This window comes from Electrona antarctica, assembly GCF_951216825.1.
Source record: "Electrona antarctica genome assembly, chromosome: 5".
Taxonomy (NCBI): domain Eukaryota; kingdom Metazoa; phylum Chordata; class Actinopteri; order Myctophiformes; family Myctophidae; genus Electrona; species Electrona antarctica.
This window is the reverse complement of record NC_136810.1, coordinates 15,025,530-15,046,881: the sequence shown is the minus strand read 5'-3', so window position 1 is coordinate 15,046,881 and position 21,352 is coordinate 15,025,530. Positions and strand designations below refer to the sequence as shown.

The 21,352-nt window shown below is 43.1% G+C and overlaps 1 protein-coding gene across 1 annotated transcript in view; it reads left to right on the top strand.

The window, feature by feature from the left end:
* The window catches only part of tspan9a (tetraspanin 9a), a 123,401-nt gene extending 102,482 nt beyond the window's left edge, over positions 1-20,919 (top strand). Inside the window, exons 4-7 of the mRNA XM_079501543.1 lie at positions 5,703-5,804; positions 6,893-7,024; positions 8,913-8,996; positions 15,404-20,919. Coding sequence (XP_079357669.1) covers positions 5,703-5,804; positions 6,893-7,024; positions 8,913-8,996; positions 15,404-15,475 — 390 coding nt within the window. The 3' untranslated portion in view covers positions 15,476-20,919. The remainder of the gene's footprint in view (positions 1-5,702; positions 5,805-6,892; positions 7,025-8,912; positions 8,997-15,403) is intronic.
* Positions 20,920-21,352: the final 433 nt, after the last annotated feature.

Here is a 21,352-nt window from a genome sequence, read left to right as displayed (position 1 = left end):
TGGCCTACAGGGCACTGCTCCATGGATCCATCTATAGATCACTGATTAGCTACATCTGGCCTACAGGGCACTGCTCCATGGAGTCATCTATAGATAGAGAACATACCTCTGGCCTACAGGGCACTGCTCCATGGATCCATCTATAGATAGAGAACATACATCTGGCCTACAGGGCACTGCTCCATGGATCCATCTATAGATAGAGAACATACCTCTGACAAGCAACCCATGGGACAACCATCACTATGGTGCCCTTAGTCAGGAATTAGTAACTGGTTCCGTTCCTGGGAGAAGAGTGTATGAAGGAAATTAATGAATGGCACTGTCTGTTTGGGGGCAAATATATGAATATAGACAAGTTAGAAATGAGGCTAATCGTATGTTTATTATTCAAAGCAAAGAATTATGCAAAACAGAAATAACAACAAATGCGCTGATTCCTGTAGGGTTCACAGTGAAGCAAGCGCATTCGGCAGCTTTCTGTCATTTTGTGGTTTGCCCGGATCCATCATCAGCTCATTCTAAAGTTCTAGACACCACCCACCATCTTCTTATGTTTATGGGAAGTGACAGCACATGAAACACACATAATGGATTGCATTTTTATAGCACTTTTCTATGCACTACCTGCTTACTCAAAGCACTTTACAATGGTCCATTCATTCATACATTGGGAGGTGAAGCGGCGAACAGTCGGCGGCAGCGTCCTCACTTCCCACATTCACACACCAACGGTGGCAACCACTGGAGGCAAGGTGGGGTTCAGTGTCTTGCCCAAGGACAATTCGACATGTAGACAGGAGGAGCCGGGATTTGAACTGCCAACCCATTTGAGCCACATCCGCCCAAAGTACCTGGAGTTGTGTATCAATGACATTCTCTACCCCCCCCCCCCCCTTCTCTCTCTCTCTCTCTCTCCCATATACAGTATATCTCAACCTTTCTCTCTTCCTCCTTCTCTATTTCCCTCCCTCTCTCTCTCTTCTTCTTCTCTCTCTTTGTCTCCTTCCTCTCCTTCTCTCTCCTTTTCTCTCTCCCTCCTTCACTATCTCCCTCAACCCCCCAACCCCCCCCCCCCCCCCCCCCCTCTCTCTCTCTCTCTGTCTCTCTCTCTATTTCTCTCTCTCCCCCACTCTGTCCTATCTCTCCTCTCCTGGTGTTTTGGCACAAACAGAATCCTTGCTTAATGCTGCATTCATATGGGATCAGGCAAGCGGTAGACGACAAACCGGAAGTCATTTTATTGGACGGGAGCAGGACGGTAAACGGAACAGGATGGCACGGCAGCCAGAACCGGCGACGGTAACGGCAGACGGCATCAATGTTAAAATATTTCATCTTTTTACCTTTCCGTTACGTCATGTGCTGTTTTGCCGTTTGCCGTCTACCGCTTGCCTGATTCCATGTGAATGCAGCATCAATCTGTGTGATAAATGTGCCATATCCTGTGTGTCAGTCTGGTCCACCCATGAGGACCAGGCCGTGTAATGAGCATTTCTCCATCCATACCACTGCACAGAGGAGACACAGTGACGCTGATGCCTTGTAACAGCCTTTCTGTGAAAAGTTCTCCCGGAGTATAGTTGTCGAGTTGACGCACTCTATTGCTTGCTGCAGTCAGTGGTGAGAACTAGTAACTAAGTATACTCAAGGACTATAGTTGAGTATAAATTTGAGGTACCTACGTTCCTTGAGTATGTCCATATTTCAATGATTTATATTTCTACTTCATCTCGGAGGCTATATTGTACTTTTTATTAGATTATTTGTAGATTTAGATATATTTTTGTACTTTTACTCAAGTACATTTTTGAATACCCCTTTTACTTTAGTAAATAGCCACCACCACTGCAGCAGTTGATTTGCTCGCTGCAGTTATTTATCAGCCTCCTGCACCAGCGGTGCCTCTGGCCTCAATCAAGAACTTAGTTGTTTTTATTATTTATTAGCTCTGAGGAAAATAAGGCTAGCAGCACCAGAAAGTGGTGTTTGTATTTGATTTCCTTCGTCGGCATTGTGCGCAAGCGCGGTGATCAAACCGCTGCTTGTTTCTGCAGACATTTGCCTCGCCTCTCGTTAGCGTTACATCTGGATCATTAGGTTTCATTTCAGGCTATAACAAAGGCTTTCATACACAAACGGTCGATGGTGCCTTGTGGGGACTTTAGCGAAGGCTGAAGATTGTGGTTATTGTGGTTTGTGGTTATTGTGGTTTGATTTATAACAGTGGTTTCAAACCTTTTTAATTGAATTGATCCCCAGTTTAATATGCATTAGCCAGACCCCCATTTTATTTTATTTTATGTTTTGCTCTGGGACCCCGATCTACACTGTAAAATCCTCAGGGTTAATTTAACTCTTGAGAGTGTATTACACACATGGGGTTCCATTTGGTTCCATGTGTACGTTCTCATCGAACAAGCTCACGACATGTCACAGATCTTCCAGTTTTTTCCCCCGTTGAGTGATATAAATGAGGCTTAACCGTGTGAATCATCAGAATAGTCAGTAATGATGGGGAGCAGTGTCACCCTCCACCCAGGCCCATTGAGAGAGAGAGAGAAGTTAAGAGAGAGAAATGAGAGAGAGATGTCAAGAGAGAGAAGTTAAGAGAGAGAAATGAGAGAGAGATGTCAAGAGAGAGAAGCGAGAGAGAGAAGTCAGAGGCAGAGATTGATTGATCATCAATTGTTCATCATCTGCACACATCACATTTTGAGGTACTGTTATTTGAATATTTCCATGTTTTGATACTGTCTAATGAACTCCAACTGTACATCTCAGAGTCAAATATTGTAGTTTTACTCCACTACAATTATTACTTTTAGTTACTAGTTACAATTACAATTAGTTACTAGTTACTTTGAAGATTTGGATTATTACAAAACATACATCAACGTCTTCGGATAGCTTGTCGATCAGCTAATTTCAAAAAAGGTTTCATACATTTTTTTCTCCAGGAATATGTGTACATTCAAATAGGATAAAAACAGCATTGTATATGCATATCTATTACAAATAAAACATTAGACATTATCATATAAATAAATATGAACAATATATCTAGAAAATAAAAATTCAGAACATATCACAATAGTTAAAGTCAAAGTCACAAAACGGTAAACATTTAGGGAAATATGTATTGACCACAGAGCGCTCTACTCTGCTCCGCTCTGTTGGCAATACATTACTTTGGGAGCTTTTAAAACGTTGTGCGGATCTCCTCTCTTCTTTCTCACTTATTTTCTGGATCCTGCACCCGTAATTTGTGGATGTGCGTGCCATGCACCCTCTTGACCAAAATATTGAATGGACCCATTAATCTACAGAAAAGCATAGAAAGTTGAAATATATACAATGTTTCTGCCTGACAGCGACAATATATCGTTTTTTTAATGGATTGTACATGATTAATGATTCCTGAAGTACTCTATTCTTTGGGAAACAAAAACCCTAACTATTTTGTAGACAAACAAAAACAAATCAACTTGTCTTAATACATATTTAATTCAGCAAATAGTTGTTTTGCCAAGCCTCGGGGCTTGCTTGCATCACAGCAAACGCAGATTTGCAAAAGCAGTGGTATTTTGATACTCTTTCTGTAACCTCAACTTGTGAGTAATAATAAATGTAAAACTATTTTTGGTTACCTGTCTATGTGTTACTCCTTAAGCCCTAGACTCCATATAAGGTCGTAACAGGGGGCATTATGTTTTAGGGTGTCTGTATGTCCGTCCGTATATACATGTCCCAACCTCGTGAAGGCGATATCTCAGCACACCTAGAGGGGATTTCTTAAAACACCCAATACCTCACCCCATTGTTCAGGGTACAATTGGTGCAGCGGCACAAAAAGTGGCACAAAGCTTGGCCAATCCGTGAGGCCGATGGGTTGGGTTGGCCAATCAGGGAAGACCGGGACAGACACACACAGGTTTCTGGAATGTAGCCCATAGTTATAAAATGAGTCTGGACAGATAGGGATTTTAACTGGCTGGGAGAGGCATGATGCAACCGCGGTACGGGTTTTCTACTGTAAATCAGCAGTTTTTTCACCATCAATGAATTGCTGAGCCATTTTAATTAGGGTTCAATCAAATAAGTGTTTCTTTCGTGTATATGTTTCCATCATGTGCAGAACATATTCAGACACTTTGTCAAATCAAGTCAAGCCAAACTATTCAATGATCAATGATATAGTCAATCTTGTGTAGTACCTTGTGTAGTTTTATCATCTCATCTCATCATCTTTTCTTTTCTTTTTTTGACTCTTAACTACAGTGTGTGGCTCACTGCGTAACAAGCTATAAACAATGGTTGGCTGAAGATGAGAAATGGGAGAATAGCTGAATAACTGCTGTTATTCGATGTGAGCTTGTAGCTATTTTCAGCATGCGTGTAAAAAAAAAGTGAGGCATAACTCCAACTGTAACCCCTAAACCTAGCCTTTAAATGTGTATTCCTAGCCAGAACCCCAAACGGAATCTTCTCCTATAATTGTAACACACACACACACACACACACACACACACACACACACACACACACACACACACACACACACACACACACACACACACACACACACACACACACACACGCGTCTCATTGTGCATAGAAAACGTTCTTTTCCCAACATTAATGCCTTAAGATTCAATACAAACGCACACATGTTCATTTTCTTTTACTTCAGAGACATCTTGAGGCATCATACGAGTGCACACCATCGTTCTGACAGCCAATGTCATGTTTCCTCACAGCCTTATTATCCCATCTCATAAAACACCCTTCAATCTCTCCTGGCAGCTCTCGGAACCCCCCCATGGCCACGAGGAACGTGGCAAAATAACCATCTCATTAACACATGCAATGAAATATTAATCACCACGATCAGACATGGCAACCGGTCCTCAGGGGAGTGCTAAGGTTCAATCAAGAGGAAAATGAGAGATGGCTTCGCTCAGGGGGGATTTTAAACCTGCATGTCATGTGAAGTGAAGCTACACATGCTAACAATCTGTCAATGCCTCAGCCGCCACACTAAAGTCAGAGATACATACCATGGAAGGTGAATCAGAGAGGGAATAACATCTAGTCGGATACGTTTTTCATTGGCCGATAACGCGTTGATATTTTTACCCATAATGCATGCACTATTAGCACTATTAGAATGCAATATGGAAGGCGCTGAATAATCTAGAAGCACTGTCAGATCTCACTTCTGACACCACATCTGCCTTGATTTTTGTGTCAATCCTTTTGGTATTAAGTGGCTCAGGGGTAGAGTGGCAGGTAGAATGGCCGGATGGGAATCGCAAGGTTCCCAGTTCGATCCCGGGCTCCCCCAGAGTTGGTGTCGAAGTGTCTTTGAGCAAGACTCTGAACCCCTAATTGCAGGTGTAGGTTGGTGCCTTGCATGGTTTCCTCCGTCATCAGTGTATGTATGTGTGTATGAATGGGTGAATGTACTGTATGCACAATTTATGTAAAGCACTTTGCGCTTTGGATGAAAGCGCTATATAAATGCACCATTTACAATATGGATGGTTCTGAGGTATTAGAATCGGTCTTGAGCACAGTGAGACTCAAAAGTCCACACCCTCTTCTGACACTGCACCTGCCTTGTTGTCAAGGTGTGTAGCTTGTTTTTAACTTGTTTTCAATGTTTCTAATGCCAACGTATGTTTGTTTTGAATCCTCAGGTGAGTGAACACGCGAAGCAGGACCTCAAGGACGGACTGGCTCTCTATAACACAGACAACAATGTGGGCTTACGGAACGCTTGGAACATCATCCAGGCAGAGGTATGCTTTGTAAACACACTGAATCTGTTCCTAATTGTAAACCTACAATTAGGAATGTGGTCCTCACAATTTCTCAAATTCTACTATATACTTTTGGGGACATTTGCCACATAAGTATAGTAGGTACACACACACACACACACACACACACACACACACACACACACACACACACACACACACACACACACGCACACACACACACACACACACACACGCACACCCACGCACACACATGCACACACATGCACACACAAGCACAAATGAAAACACACGTTAGCACACATAATATTCAGCCCCTCCACCCCCACGGCACAGCCCGTCTCACGGACCACGCATGAATGCATTCATAAGTGAAAGAGAATCCACTTTGCTCGTTCACAGAATCCATTTTCTTTTAATATGTTCGTATTAATGTATTCCTTGGCTTCTAGCGGTAGCATTATTGGGATCTTGAAAGCCCTCGGTGTCTGCTCAAATACAGAAGTATGCTTATATTTGTTAGGGTAATTCCTGTAGGTCTCCGATCGGCCGCCATAATTACAATACTAGTCGAGACAATGTTTTTAGTTCTTTTCAAGTTTGCGGTGGTATGATTCACCCTGTGTGGGTTTGTCTGTTTCTGTTTGCTCTGCTGTGTTTACTCTGTGTGCACACTGCACACATGGCCTTGGTCTTCTTACAAAGACTGTCTCCAATAATACTATTTTATAAGCACATTATTTTGTTCCGTAAGCACTTAGTTTTATTGCTTTTCTTCTGTGTTGGTTTTGCTTTATTTTGTTCTTACGTTGCTTTGTCTTTGTTTTCTTTATTTTGTATTTCCATTCGGCATGACTTTATTCATGAAGTGTCTAGTTGATACATGATGTATGTATTATTATGCTATTTATTTTACGATTGTTTATAATGTTGATGAATTGAATAGGTAGGACCACAATGGAAACAAGTCTCCAGGACCTTTTTTGTGTTGTCCTTTTAGCCTGTCTGACTGTACATCGTGCTGTTTACATTTCTGACTAATAATGTATTCAATCGATCAATCAAAACTCTTCCTTCCTTACTTCCTGCCTTCCTTGCTTTCGCAGTGGAAGTGCTGTGGGGTGATTGCCTACACAGACTGGCACGAGGCTCTGAAGGAGAAGGTGGTTCCTGACCGCTGCTGTCAGGAACATTACCAGGAGTGTGGGCGCAACACCACCACCATGTTCTGGAACAGGGTGAGCACTGGCTAAAGTGGGTGTCATCACTGCCGTGACACATAAGCCATGCAGGCAGTGGTGTCGAACGTTATTTTTACTTAAAGGCAATATAGGCAGAATATAAAATTACAGATCTGTTTGTGTATACACATTACACACACTCCCCCCTCACCTCTGGCAGGTATCACAGTGATTGCTGTCGAACACTAACAAGCATAGAGCAAGTTTGACACTTAATGTATGGCCCAATCAATAAACTCAGTGCACATTTCCCTTTGAAGTTCAAAGGGATCAATTAAGAGCTCTGACTGAGCTCTCCCCCTCCCCTCACAGAAATGCACGTCCCTGCCAGGGATGAATGTCAACATAAACAGAGTAAATGTAAATATGAACATTGGAACAAAACCAAAATACAGCCAGAGGGATGTAATGTGTCTTGCTGCAAGGAAACACCACAGCACAATACTATAGTGGCTGAAATTAGGGCTACAATTATATTGTACAAAACTTATATTAAAAAATAGGCTAAATGTTACCTATATTACCTTTGAGTATATCTTAGGGGGAAAGATTTGTAGATTTACGTACCGTAATATGACATAAATGTTCTATAAAGTAATAATGTAATTCAGAGGTGCCCTGAGACAAAAAAACGTTTGATATCCACTGCTCTAATCACTACACAGAACACTCTGTGGTGTCCTTAGTGAGAGTGTTAAGTGTACAAATGTAACCAAATGGACTCTTCAACTTCAAAATAAAAAATCATACCCGTGTGAAGTGAGTGGTGCAACTCCGTGTGGGTGTCCCCGGGGGGTCCCCTGCAGTTCCAGACCCACAGGGACACGCCCAGGGTGCCGGCCCGGTTCCGGCGAGCCGCCCCGCATCCGAAACGGTTCAGAAATGACAGAGTTACCGTGTGGGTGTCCCCGGGGGGTCCCTCTACTGTACTGTACTGTCACACCTGAAGTCATCATATATACAGTACAGTTATATTTATACAGGGACGGACCCAGGGACACACATAGCTGTCTATAGGAGTGGTTGCACCACTCAAAAATAGCATATCCTCTTTCTGAAAATTCTTTGAAAAGTTAATTTACAAAGTCTGAACTCATTCGAGTATGAACTCATGCTGTGGTTGTGTGCTGGTAAAATACATTAGAAGTAGTGTGGGCAACTTTCTAACTTGTTCAATTATGAACTATAGCCTGACATCAAACCGAACGAAGAGTGCCTTGGATTCTTTTTAGCTTTTGTCTGGATGTTTTCTTCTTATAAATCTTCACACAACTTCTAATGTCGTAGCGCCTTTTGCTCAACTTTTTCAAACAATAAAGAACTTTGCAGCTCGTCCAAATGAATCCACTGAGCCATGCCCTCTTGTTCCATACTGTAGGCAAAATGTATCTGTCAGTGGTATTTTGTTATTAACTTTCTTTTACACCTGCAGTGCCTCAAGGCATGGCTCTCTCTCTCTCTCTCTGGCCAACTGTTCCACATTATTAGCTCTGTTGTCTATTCAGCACACCCGTACGGGTCCATTTGCACACTCTCACAGGTTAAATGTAACTCTGCGTGCGCTTTGTCTCATAATAGCTTTGAACAATCGATTAAACACATTGTTTTGGGGCTGCATAACCTGCACATCGGCTGAAGTTCACTGCTACTGTACGTCAACGTTTCTCAAACATTTTCCCGTCAAGGACCCCCAAATATGTTATGCATTTGGCCACGGCCCCCCATTTGAAATGAGCTTGTGCCCCATAAGCCAAGATTTGTCAAGACTTGTCGCCTTCTTTTTCGAAACAAAAGCTGATCTCTTACAAGGGAAGACGGAAACTTGGTGTTGATGTAGTGAAGTGGAAAGTGTTGTTTTTTAAAGGCTGTTTTCCGTGTCCTGCAGGGTTGCTTTGAGAAGGTGGAGGAGTGGATGGACGACAACAAACACCTGCTGGGGACCATCGGCATGGTCATCCTGGTGGTACAGGTGAGACTCCCTCCATACTCTCTGTCTCCTTGTTCAGTTCAGTTTTGTTATTTCCGCTTGAATGAAGTGTGTGTGTGTGTGTGTGTGTGTGTGTGTGTGTGTGTGTGTGTGTGTGTGTGTGTGTGTGTGTGTGTGTGTGTGTGTGTGTGTGTGTGTGTGTGTGTGTGTGTGTGTGTGTGTGTGTGTGTCAGGGTATTGTGATGAGATCCAACACATCTGTCTGCTGCACTCTGATCTGGTGGAATCAATGATAAGTGGCATCCTCCTCTGGTGGAGAGGAGAGAAGTGGAGAGGATGCGCTGCAGAATGCTCTGCTTTAATTAAACTCAGAGAGAATGTAAAGAATTGACTGATGCTCGGTTGGTGCAGTGGTCCACCGCGGTGCTTCCGGCTTTGTTGTGCGTCCGTACAAACACAATTGTTCCGTGTAGAGGGGAGGGTGATATCACATCTTATAGGTAATTTTTTTATAGTATGAGTTCAATTAACGGGGGAGGTAGAAGAGGGAGAGAAGAAGAGAGGAACACCAGTGGTGTGGCCGTGTTTTGCTGTCTTCTTGGTTGACTGTTTTTCCTTTCTCTCTTATCCAATTTCCCCCTAGCTCTCATATGTCTACAGTATATCTTGTCTTTACTCTTTACCATCCTGCTGTCTTTCTGTCCCTGTGGCCTAATTGTAATGCACTAGACTTGTACGTGCCGTCGGCCACCGGCCTACTTGAGAACTTGGGAACCTAATAATACCCGTTGTCAACTTGTCATAGCACCCGTTTTAACTACCGGTATCTGTCTGTGTCCCACATGGAGATCTCTGTATCTGCCAGTCTGCCTGTGTCTGAAGAGTCCAAACTGACTGTGAAAAGTGGAGTGGTGTGGTTAAGTAATCAAATTGCAGGTGTGTGGTTGCCATGGCAATCAATTGGCTGAGGCAGAGGCTGGAAATTTCACAGGTGAGGGGACTTTGGCTCATTAGGCCCACTGGCAGAGCCTGACCAGAGCCTTTTGTGGTGGTTCTGGAGAACCGTGGGTCCGACCGAGTCGATACCGGGCACATTCCCCCTGCGGGGGTGTGGAACGCGTGTGTCGAAGTAGAAGTGGGTGGGGCAAACGGTTCTCGAGTTACGTCCATTACAACCATACACACACGCAGACAGACACACACACACAGACACACGCACACAAACAGACACACACACACAGAGACGTGACACATTTATTGTAGGATGAGCTGTGCGTCACAGTGGGTTTTAGTCCATTTCTTTAAATGTTTTTTTTTGTGGCTTTCGCCTTTATTTTATAGTTTTATTTATGGAGGGACAGACAGTAGGCTGACAGGAAATGGGGAGAGAGATGGGGGGATGACATGCAGTAAAGGCCGTCGGGGTCGGGAGTCGAACCCGCGGCACACTGCCAGACTGGATTACCAGCCAAGGTGCCTGGACCACTGAGCCCCGGCCCAGGCTTTAGTCCATTTCTTGTCATATCTTTCGGTGGCTCTGTCTGTATCCTGCACCCTTTATGATTCCATGGAGATGGCTATAGCTTTAAAGTTTCATTCTCACCTCCCGTTACCTTCTCTCTCTCTCTCTCTCTCTCTCGCTCTCTCTCTATCTCTCTCTCTCTCTCTCTCTCTCTTCTCTCAATTAAATTCAAAGGAGCCTTATTGGCATGAGAAGTGTCAAATAGGAACAATCAACACTTTTATGTAGAGTAATTAAAAGGAAATTAAGCACTGTGTGAACAGAGGTTTGTCACATCGCAACTTAGAAGAACTAGCTTACAAAATGAAATTAAAATGTTAATTCAGGAATATAATAGGCAATTCCGCCTTGACACTATACAGCTTGTGAAGTAAATAGCAGCACTTCGTATAGGTTTAGCACACGCACACGCACACACACACACACATACACACACACACACACACACACACACACACACACCACACACACACACACACACACACACACACACACACACACACGTACAAAATCAGTATTCCTAAAGTCTTTGAACGTAGTTGCTCTGTTCGTATGTACAGTAGTTAGTTGTATGTGGAGGTCTACTCGGTACAGACAGTGCAGGAATACACATAATGCTCAGTAGTAGTCCTTAATGTGGTTGTATCTCCTGTCACAACAGCTCACAAATCGTGCTGCTGTGTTTGCACATTGTTGTACCTCACCTAGCAGCAGATATGGGTTCTGCTCTGCTGGGTCTGCTGAATCTCAATCTCTCTCTCTCTCTCTCTCTCTCTCTCTCGCCTTCCTTTGGCATTCTCTTACTGTTTCTACTCTGCATCATCGCTTTTTCCTTTTACCACATGGAGATTTTTGGGCAGCACATAATTCTCCGGGGAGGAGGGGAGATAGTCATGCTTACTTGCGTATAATACAGCTGGAGCACGACTGCATTGACCAACTGTACTTAGGTTGTCATTCTAATAGCTACAGACGTGTCCATGCAAGACTTCCCTTAAATCACCTAATGTTAGATGTTGGAAATATCCCAGGGGCAGCGTATCATCACCATGCATCATATCACACATTAGTTTCAGTATATAGACCCTGCACAATTCTGTTATGTATTCACAACCTGGGACAATTTGGCTTTTCTAAGCAGAAGGGGCAGAACGTATGTCCTTATTTTAACCTTTACACTTTTTTCTTAAATTAATGTCCTGTTTTATACAGTTTTATACAGAACGTTTTGTGCACAATCTACATTATATTACACTGTCACAACAGTTTAGCGAATTTACAAGTTCAGAATGCGAGCTTCCAGATTGTCTATGTTGGAAGGAAACCTATTAATATTGTAATGCCCAAAATAGGGACACCAGGTTGAAAGTGGTTAAGTCTGTTTTATAAATATTTAACCCGTGAAAACTCAACTGAAATGTGTTAAAAAAAAGAGCTTGAAGAGGTTGTGACTGAAAAAGTATACATTGAATGAATCCATTGGAACACATACAGGTTTCTGCCCGACGACAGTGACGTCATGTTACGGTAATATCTATACGGTATATACACCATAGACATTTCCATAACACCAAGGGGACAGCTGCCATACTCTTCTGTTCAGAAGACCACGGACCACAAGAATGTAATCAGAAATCGGGTCTGATTTTATCCAAAGCACTTGATTGTGCATTACATTACATTCACACACACATTCATACACCGATGGCAGAGGAAACCGTGCAAGGCACCAAACTGCACATCGGGAGCAATTAGGGGATCAGCTTCTTGCTCATGCAGGGGCACTGTGACACTAACTCTGTGGGTGCCTGGGATCGAACTGGGAACCTCATGGTTCCCATCTGGCCATTATACCGGCCACTCTACCCCTAAGCCAATGCCGACCCATTTGGGACCCATAGCAGTGTATAGGTTTTTGAAGTTCATGTTTGGTTCAAGAGTAGCGAGGATATTCACTGTCTTCCCTGGAGGCAGACTTAATAGCTTTTGTCACCCTATTAGCTAGGCGTTTGATATCACTTAAGTGGAAATCTCCAACACCCCCTTCACATCCCATGGCGATAGGAGATGTGCTTAACTTTGTCTAGCTAGAAAGAATCAGGTTCTAGTTGGTGGGCTCGCTGGGGAGACATTTGTAGTGAACTTTTTTCTAAATATGTAAATGAGCTGGACCATGCAGATATTTCAGATGTATTTGTCAGATACTTGAGTGACAGTGAATTGTGGCGTATCAAGCAAGGGACCGACCAGACCACCAACTAATATAGTTATTAGCTTTTTTTTTTTTTTTTACATATATATATTATATATAATATTTCTGTATTTTTGTAGTAGCCTATCTGTCCAGTCCTTATATTGTCTCTGTGTAATTTTGTGTCTGTCTTAACCAACGTCAGTGTACTGTCTATTATATCTGTTTAACTTAAAAATACGAACAGCTTGGCAAAAAATACATAAGATTAGCAAGGATATTTGTCAGTCCCGTCACTTATGCAGTTATGATTGCCTTCACGTCACACTTTATTTCTCTCACCTATTGTTGATTGACGGCAGCTTTAGATATAATCATGTTTTCTTTAAAGCGGGCCCTGAGAACCAAAAGCAGCGAATCAGGAGCTTTCTCCTTGCATCCCACTGGAACAAGAGTCTGTTAGGAGGAGGTTCAGATGGATCGACGTTATGCACCATACTTCCCTTCCTGTCACCAGATAATGGTTTTAGGATCAGTCTCACGTCTCTGTTTGATGTGTGGAAGTATCAGGGGGAAATGGAAACTTCAAAGCTCTCTATTCGGTGGCACCTCATTGACTTAATGCCTGTTCACGCTGCACGACTTCCTCCTAGCGAGATACCAACTGAGTTTGTTGCACTTCGAGAGAGAGAGAGAGAGAGAGAGAGAGAGAGAGAGAGAGAGAGAGAGAGAGAGAGAGAGAGAGAGAGAGAGAGAGAGAGAGAGAGAGAGAGAGAGAGAGAGAGAGAGAGAGAGAGAGAGAGAGAGAGAGAGAGAGAGAGAGAGAGAGAGAGAGAGAGAGAGAGAGAGAGAGAGAGAGAGAGAGAGAGAGAGAGGTAAACAATGAGGCTTTAAAGCTACAGCAGTCATTTTATTTCATTATGGAATCATAAGAATACATGATGCAAATCTTTGCACACTGGCCCAAGATGGCCATATCAGAATACAGACATCACACATACGGCAACACATTCATTTAAACAACTTTTATCGGTGAATAAAACATTATATTGACCCTGTATGGTAAACAATTGTTTATAACTAACACAACTGTGGTGGTTGTAGTTGATGGCAGTGGTACATAGTTGGTTCCTTCCAACACACGTTGCTAGTTTGGGGATGGCTCAGGGTAGAAGACAGGTGAACTGTCTTCTACCCTCATTACCCTCATTACTCAGGGTAGAAGACAGGTGAACCATCTCCTACCCTCATTACTCAGGGTAGAAGACAGGTGAACCATCTCCTACCCTCATTACTCAGGGTAGAAGACAGGTGAACCATCTCCTACCCTCATTACTCAGGGTAGAAGACAGGTGAACCGTCTCCTACCCTCATTACTCAGGGTAGAAGACAGGTGAACCGTCTCCTACCCTCATTACTCAGGGTAGAAGACAGGTGAACCGTCTCCTACCCTCATTACTCAGGGTAGAAGACAGGTGAACCGTCTTCTACCCTCATTACTCAGGGTAGAAGACAGGTGAACCGTCTTCTACCCTCATTACCCTCATTACTCAGGGTAGAAGACAGGTGAACCGTCTCCTACCCTCATTACTCAGGGTAGAAGACAGGTGAACCGTCTTCTACCCTCATTACCCTCATTACTCAGGGTAGAAGACAGGTGAACCGTCTTCTACCCTCATTACTCAGGGTAGAAGACAGGTGAACCGTCTTCTACCCTCATTACCCTCATTACTCAGGGTAGAAGACAGGTGAACCGTCTTCTACCCTCATTACCCTCATTACTCAGGGTAGAAGACAGGTGAACCGTCTTCTACCCTCATTACCTGTCATAACTACTTCACCAAAGGGAGTGACAGCCACAAAACAAAACAAAACAAAACAAAATTCGCCACCATAATGGAATGGCCCTGACATCTGATCCATCATTGGTTTCTTTCCAAACGGGCCTGAAAAAGCATCTCTCAGAAAGCTTCAAGGGGAGTTGGATATTAATTCCCATTGAAATGAGGCGTCGGTTTTCTACTCCGTAAATATAGCTATTTGTATTTGTTGTTGACATGTACTAATGTGTTAATATTATCTGCTCTGTTGATGAATTGAATACATAGGACCACGAGGGAAACAAGTCCCCGGGACATTTTTGTGTGTTATCCTTTTAGCCTAAATGTTTTACTACCTCTGTGCTGTTTACATTTCTTAAGTAGTCAATCAGTCAATCAAACTCCCATGCTCTCGCTGCGAGCTTATCGATCTGCAATGTTTTGACTAGCCAACATAGAAATGGATAAAGTGGTTCAAATTATTACTTTTAACCTACTGTACTGTAGGGCATTCACTTCTAGTCATTTTTACTAGTTGACTAGTTGCCTAGTTTACTAGTCGACTAGTCGACTAGTTGTTTAACTACCTATTATGTAAAAAATAAAATAAATTAAAAATATTTTTTTTTCTTTTTTTTTTTAAATAAATATTTGTACATACAATTATTTTTTCTTCTTTCTTATCAACTAGTCAACTAGTACCAACAAGGTCGACTAGTGGATTTACTAGTAAACTAGTTGACTAGTAAACTAGTCGACTAGTTGCTTAATGCCCTACTGTACTGGGTTTACTACTAGGTTAACTGCTTTTGATGCGGACCCCCTGGAACCAACCCTAAGGCTAAGGGACCCCACTCTGAGAAGCACTGATCTGCGGTACACTCACAGTCTCCCTCGTGTCCCTCTTCCTCCACAGCTCCTGGGCATGGCGTTCTCCATGATACTGTTCCACCAAATCCACAGAACGGGGAAGAAGTACGACGCTTAGCCGGAGCGCGGGAAAGACCCGGCAACGAAGAGGAGCCCCACTGCCTGATGGGATAGACTCTGAACTCTGAACAAACCACCCCTCTCTTTATAACCCCTCACGGCATCCCCTGACCTCCCCACCCCCATTTCCCATAATCCTATGTACAGTGACCCCCACCCCCCACTCTGTTCTGCTCTCTGCACCCACCCTTCATTTTGCCAAAGAGTAAACATGACTGGAAGATGAAGGACAAGGAAGGAAGGAACCCCCCTCTTCTTTATCACGGTTCTATTTAGTCGTTGTTGCTTGAACTAACCCCCCCTCCCCCTCAACGGATTCTGAAGGTTTAACGCTCACATCACCTCTCTGAGGCAACGGAAAACTACGGGGAGCACCTTTTGTCACCCCCTCATATACTGACTCATGTGACGTTGTAAAGGTTCGGAAGAAAGGTTCCCACCTAGCATGCTTGTTTTCTACTCCGCGGATCGAACGTTGTCAGATGTTTTCATATATATATATTTTTTGTTGTTGTTTTTTGTTTCATTGATTTTGTGGAATGGAATGTAATGTTATTGATCAGATCGGTGCAGGGAGCTTCGAGATGTCGCATTTGCGATCGGATTTAATGCGATCGCTTCGGAAGGAGCACCTTAGGTCGGCAAGGGCAATGGCCTGTGTTGCATGTGACGTGATCTGCGATTGACCCTTCTCTCGGTCAGCTGTAGAGAGCTTGAGAGTGTGGCGGACGTGTGCGTACAGGGAATGATCACGGGCAAGTATTAGACAGACGTTTGGCGTGATTCTTGTGCAACGTGCTCAATATTTAACGGTTTTCGTTTTTGAGTGCACTAACGCATGCACATTTTAACCCACACACACACACACATGCACACACTGTACACGCGCTGCACACACAGCGTATTGTCAGACTGTAACAGTATTCCCATTCAGTAAGAAACCAGGCGAACGGCTGTTGAAAAAGGCACATAGACAAGTCAAGTGATGAGATCTCGGCAATGCTTCCTGTAACTGCAGACCTTGCAAACAATTGTTGCGGTGGTTAAGTGTGAGTGGGTGTGTGCGTGCGCGGCGCACACGCGCGTGTGTTTTGTGTAACATGACTTTGTCAGAGCTGCGCGGCGGCACATTCGGAGAAGAATGGAAACGGCCCGAGGAGAGATGTCTCCCGGAGTCGGACGTCATCACTGCCATCGATTTGGCACTCTCGTAGGCGAGAGGCATTCTCTCTCCTGCGCTCCCGAGCTCGCTTCTTTTGTTGCGCACCCCCTCACAGGCTTTTCTCCGTTCTTTTCCTCAACTCTGTCCTCATCCGTCTCCATCTCTCCGTTTTACACGCAGAGCGTTTCTGCTGAAATCCCTGCCTGTCACAGTCATCATTAATCTGTAGGGTGGTGGTGTGGGAAAAGACTCCAAAAATCTGTATGCCGACGGTTCACCCACCATTTCTTGGATCGGGGCCCACTTGAAAATCATTTCCAAATCAATTGGTGAGGTGGGTGGGCCGCATGCATTTTTCAGAGCAAAAGCTTTCCCCACAGTAACAGAAAACAGGACAGATCCTAGTATAAAGCCCTGAGGTACTCCGCTCAATCATACGGGGTTTAAGTGGTTATCAATCAAACTAACATAGTACACTTGAAGTTCCTATGTATCGGTATCACAATGAAAACACATTTTTGAAAGTTTTTATGAAAAAATTGTGACATTCACTTTTTTATATTATCATATTATCAAAACACAGTTTGGCCATCACCGACCTATACAGTTTCCTCTGGTGCAGTGGGAATAATACAGAATTCTTTCTGTATTCTCCTTTTTATATTGGCGGATATGGAGGAGTGGGTGTAGGAGAGGAGGTGGTAGGGGTCTCATCCTTGTAGGCCGGGTCTGTTGGCCTGCTGGTCCGCAGCAGGGCGTCCAGCGCGTGTCTGTCGGATCTAATTGGAATGAGAATACTGTACATCTGTGTTGCTAACTCTGGATTGCATTCACACGTTTCTACATTGCTGCTGTAGTTTGCCAGCTCCTTGTGTTACATGTACTGTAAGTACGTACACGTGTTGTTTGCGTAAAATACTCACGTCGTAGATTTAGAACGGATCTTCGTTAACCACTTTCAACTTGGCATCTCTGTTTTGGAGGGAAAAAAAATTGTCAAACATAAGAAGAAAATGTTACAAGCTATAAGCCTGTAGACCGCCTATTTTTGCTATTCACTGTACAACGAATAATATGTCAAGTTTAAGTGGTTAAGGTTGGAAGGTCGTCGACTGGTCAAACCAACCAGCTCTTTGCTCTTACCGGTATGTTACAAAACCTGGTAAAGAAACCATTTGGGGACCAGAAGCGCCTCTTGTTCTGAATATCACCCCGTTGCGTCACAGGAGTGTACTCCGCATCGGATGACATATTAGAACTCTGACGCTTTGCATTGCTGCTACACCGTCCGGGATAACACAAAAACCCACAAACCTCACACATTTCACATTCTCTCACCCGCCGTCATTCTTTGTATTTTCGGGACGCTTTATGCTTGCGTTACAATAAATCCTCGGGAGAGTTGAGCCCAGAGGCCCGTTTGGATGAGGAGGAGGTCCATGAACGCCCGCAGGGCGTGATTCACCGCTGTGCCATCCAACGCCCCCATGCGCTCCACCATGACAAATTCACCAAGGAAAGAAATTGTGACGACGTACCACTCAACAAACCCTCTTAGCAGCCATCTATTTAGCGCCTGGGTCAACAGACGTTCGGAGCTACACGGGAGACATACAGTACCATGGCAGCCCCCTCCCACGCCGTGTAAGCGCAGTCAAGCTCTTTGGTGACCTAATGCCATCTAGTTCATTTTTCACATCCCTTGGCACGTGCAACTGAGAGGAAAGATGACATTGCCTTTCTCTGCCCGCACAGACAAGCATCCTATTGTCCTGTACTGTATGTAGCGTTAATGGATTACACAGCATTTACACAATAACCATGGGATTTGAGAGGAAGCTCAATGGTTTGTTGTGTAGGCCACGTCACTCGGGGGGCTGTCATGGCGCTACAACATGGCACAGCGTGTGAGGATGATGTGTGTATTATGTTAAGAATACAAGACATTTTGAACACAGTGGGGGGAGGGGCTATGAGATTTATGTCATACCACTTTAATCCGAATTTTGGGCACGTGAAAACTTTTTTTGAAAATTGACAGTCTACAAGCTTTACAATGTAGACTTGCCGATCTGCTATTTTTGAATAAAAAACAAAACAAAACAAATCTCTGGAAGCATGTCAACTGTCACTGAGTTGAGGAGACCGTCCTGCCATCATTCTGACATTATTTTCTTTGTATTCTTGACACCACGCCTTCAGGTCTGCTGCTGAGTTCAGTTTCCATTGTTTTTGGACTTTCTTTTTGTTTCATGTATTTTGTAGGGAATGCAGGAATGAAACAACCTCTCACTTTAACACAAAGTTGTTTAACGATTGTTATTCCTGTAGAATTATTTGTCTGTCATCGACTCATCGTGTCATGTCGTTTTATACGCCCAATGTTGTTTAATGATGCTCATTTGTTCACGCCACGAGGCGGGTTTATTTTTGTTTGTTTTCTTCGTGTTCCGAGACAGACAGAGGATCAGTGTCACTCCTTGAGAGAACATGGTGCCATTAAACGTTTGTTTGTAAAGAGGATTAGTCACGCACGTTGCGTTTTTAACGCAAACATCCCAACGTTTGCCTGCAGGGTGAAATAAACGCCTGTCTTGGCGCCACCGGCATTTATCATAATGATTCATACTTGAGAAAGATCATTTTAGGCACACAGACTTGGATGAAGCAAACAGGACACATGCTGTGCTGTTGTTTGTCATGTTTAATATTCGGAGGATGCACCCGCGTCATGTGTGCAAATGTGGCTTGTAAAACCATCTATGGGAAAGCTGTTATGTAAATGCAAGTTTTCCATTCTCTGTAGTGTGTTCTATTGAATGCCACTGTACCGTAGAGCTCATCTCACTGTATTACTCCTCTCTACCATAGTCCTGGGTGTAAATATATTAATTTCACAATTGATGTATTGTTAGACTGTACCGCTGCCCGTAGTAATTACATTTGCATTAACATTATGTTAATTGGCATCATTTAATACTGAAGTAACTAACCAAAAGAACCCATGCGTTTTGTCTGTTCATTTGTTTGGGGGGGATGTCAATTTCTCATTTTCGGGAACGACCTTCACCCAAATGTTCTTTTATGCATCTTTTTTTTGTTTTGTTTGATAGTTCTTACTGTTTGGATCTGTATTATAATTTTTTTTTAATGCAGGAGCAGTGTAAATTATATGTAAATTGTGTTGTTTTTGTTAGTATTCCCTAAGGAGTATACATACAGTATTCCCTCTCATCCACTGAAGCACTGCCAGTAAAGCATGATTTTTACTTTGTCGCGTGACAGTATCGCTCGCCGAAAATAGCCGATGTATTAGCTCACAACGTGGTGAGCTTGTAGATCTGGCACGTGACAGCATAAAATCGGTCACAACTAAGCCACTGAGACGAAAAAGGGAGAATGCACATGCATCATTTGTTTTTTATTCCTTTGAGAAGAATTTTGAGTTTTTCTTTTTTGTCACCTTTGATTTTTTATATAATCTTCCCCCCCCCCTCCCCCCATACTTTGCTGTAGCTGAGTATGTGAGCAGTGGAAATGTATGCTCATGCAACAGCGTGTTTGATGTTGTGTTCCGGTGGGTGGCAGTTAGTTCTATCTCTCTGATTACCTGGCAGCCTTTTCTTTGCTACATGTAAAAGCACTCTTGAATCTCTATAGTAGATGGTGCACTACATTCTTCATTCTCTAAAACTTACTATTTTTTAAATAAAGGAAAAAAAGAGTGTCACAAAATCTTACAATACTGTACGCTTATTGCCTTTCATGTTTGGTGACTTGACGCTGTTGATGTATTCCTTTTTTTCCCTTTTTTTTTTTGCCTTCCCCCTTCCTTGGCGCTGTCAGCCATGGAAGACAGCATTTAAAATAGCGTTTGAAGCTGAAATGCTCGCGAAACGATTTCAGGTTGGAGGGGATTTGGCACGAACAGTAAAGTTCTCTACAGAAACTGGGCTGAGGTTATCATGGTCGACCAAGTAAAGGGATGTTAGGGAAAGAAGATGAAAGTGCTAACATTGGCCAATTTGTGGAGTATTTCTATAGCCTGGTGTGAAGGGCAGAGTATTTTTCTACCGAGCTTTATCCTTTGGTTATCCCAATTGTTATCCAAGCCCTCGTGTGATAGTGAGTGGAGTTAATTGTGCCATTCCATCCTGGCTTCTCTTTTGCATCACTGTTCCTTCTATGCAAAACTATGACCTATTTTAGCCTTTGTACAGATTATTTTGTATTAGTAACATGTACTGAAATAAAGTGAATAGAATCAACGGTGAATATATATTTTTTCCTGGTCTATATGGCATGGCTTTTTTTACATTTGTTTCTTCATCCCAAACAGCTCATTAAATTATGAAACAATTAACCCAGATTGTGGAGGCTTATACTGTATACAGATGGTCTGCCTGCAAAGCCTTGCATCAAATATGTTGTTTCAGCAGCTATAGTTCTCTGTATCTGTTCTTTGTTCATCCGCTATATCACTTCCTTCAGGTCAATTACAGTATATAACTTTTCTTCTTTTATTTCACCGATTGTGACGTCTATTTATCTTTAATACATCCTCCCATTGCATCTAAAGGATGAGAGAGACACTTAATACCAGCTTTTACAAGGTTCTGTAACCCCACTGTATTGTTCTGTCGTCTGGTGGAGTGTGCTGCCCAAGATGATTCTCGGAATTACAGTAGTAGGAAGGACACACAATGTAGTTTA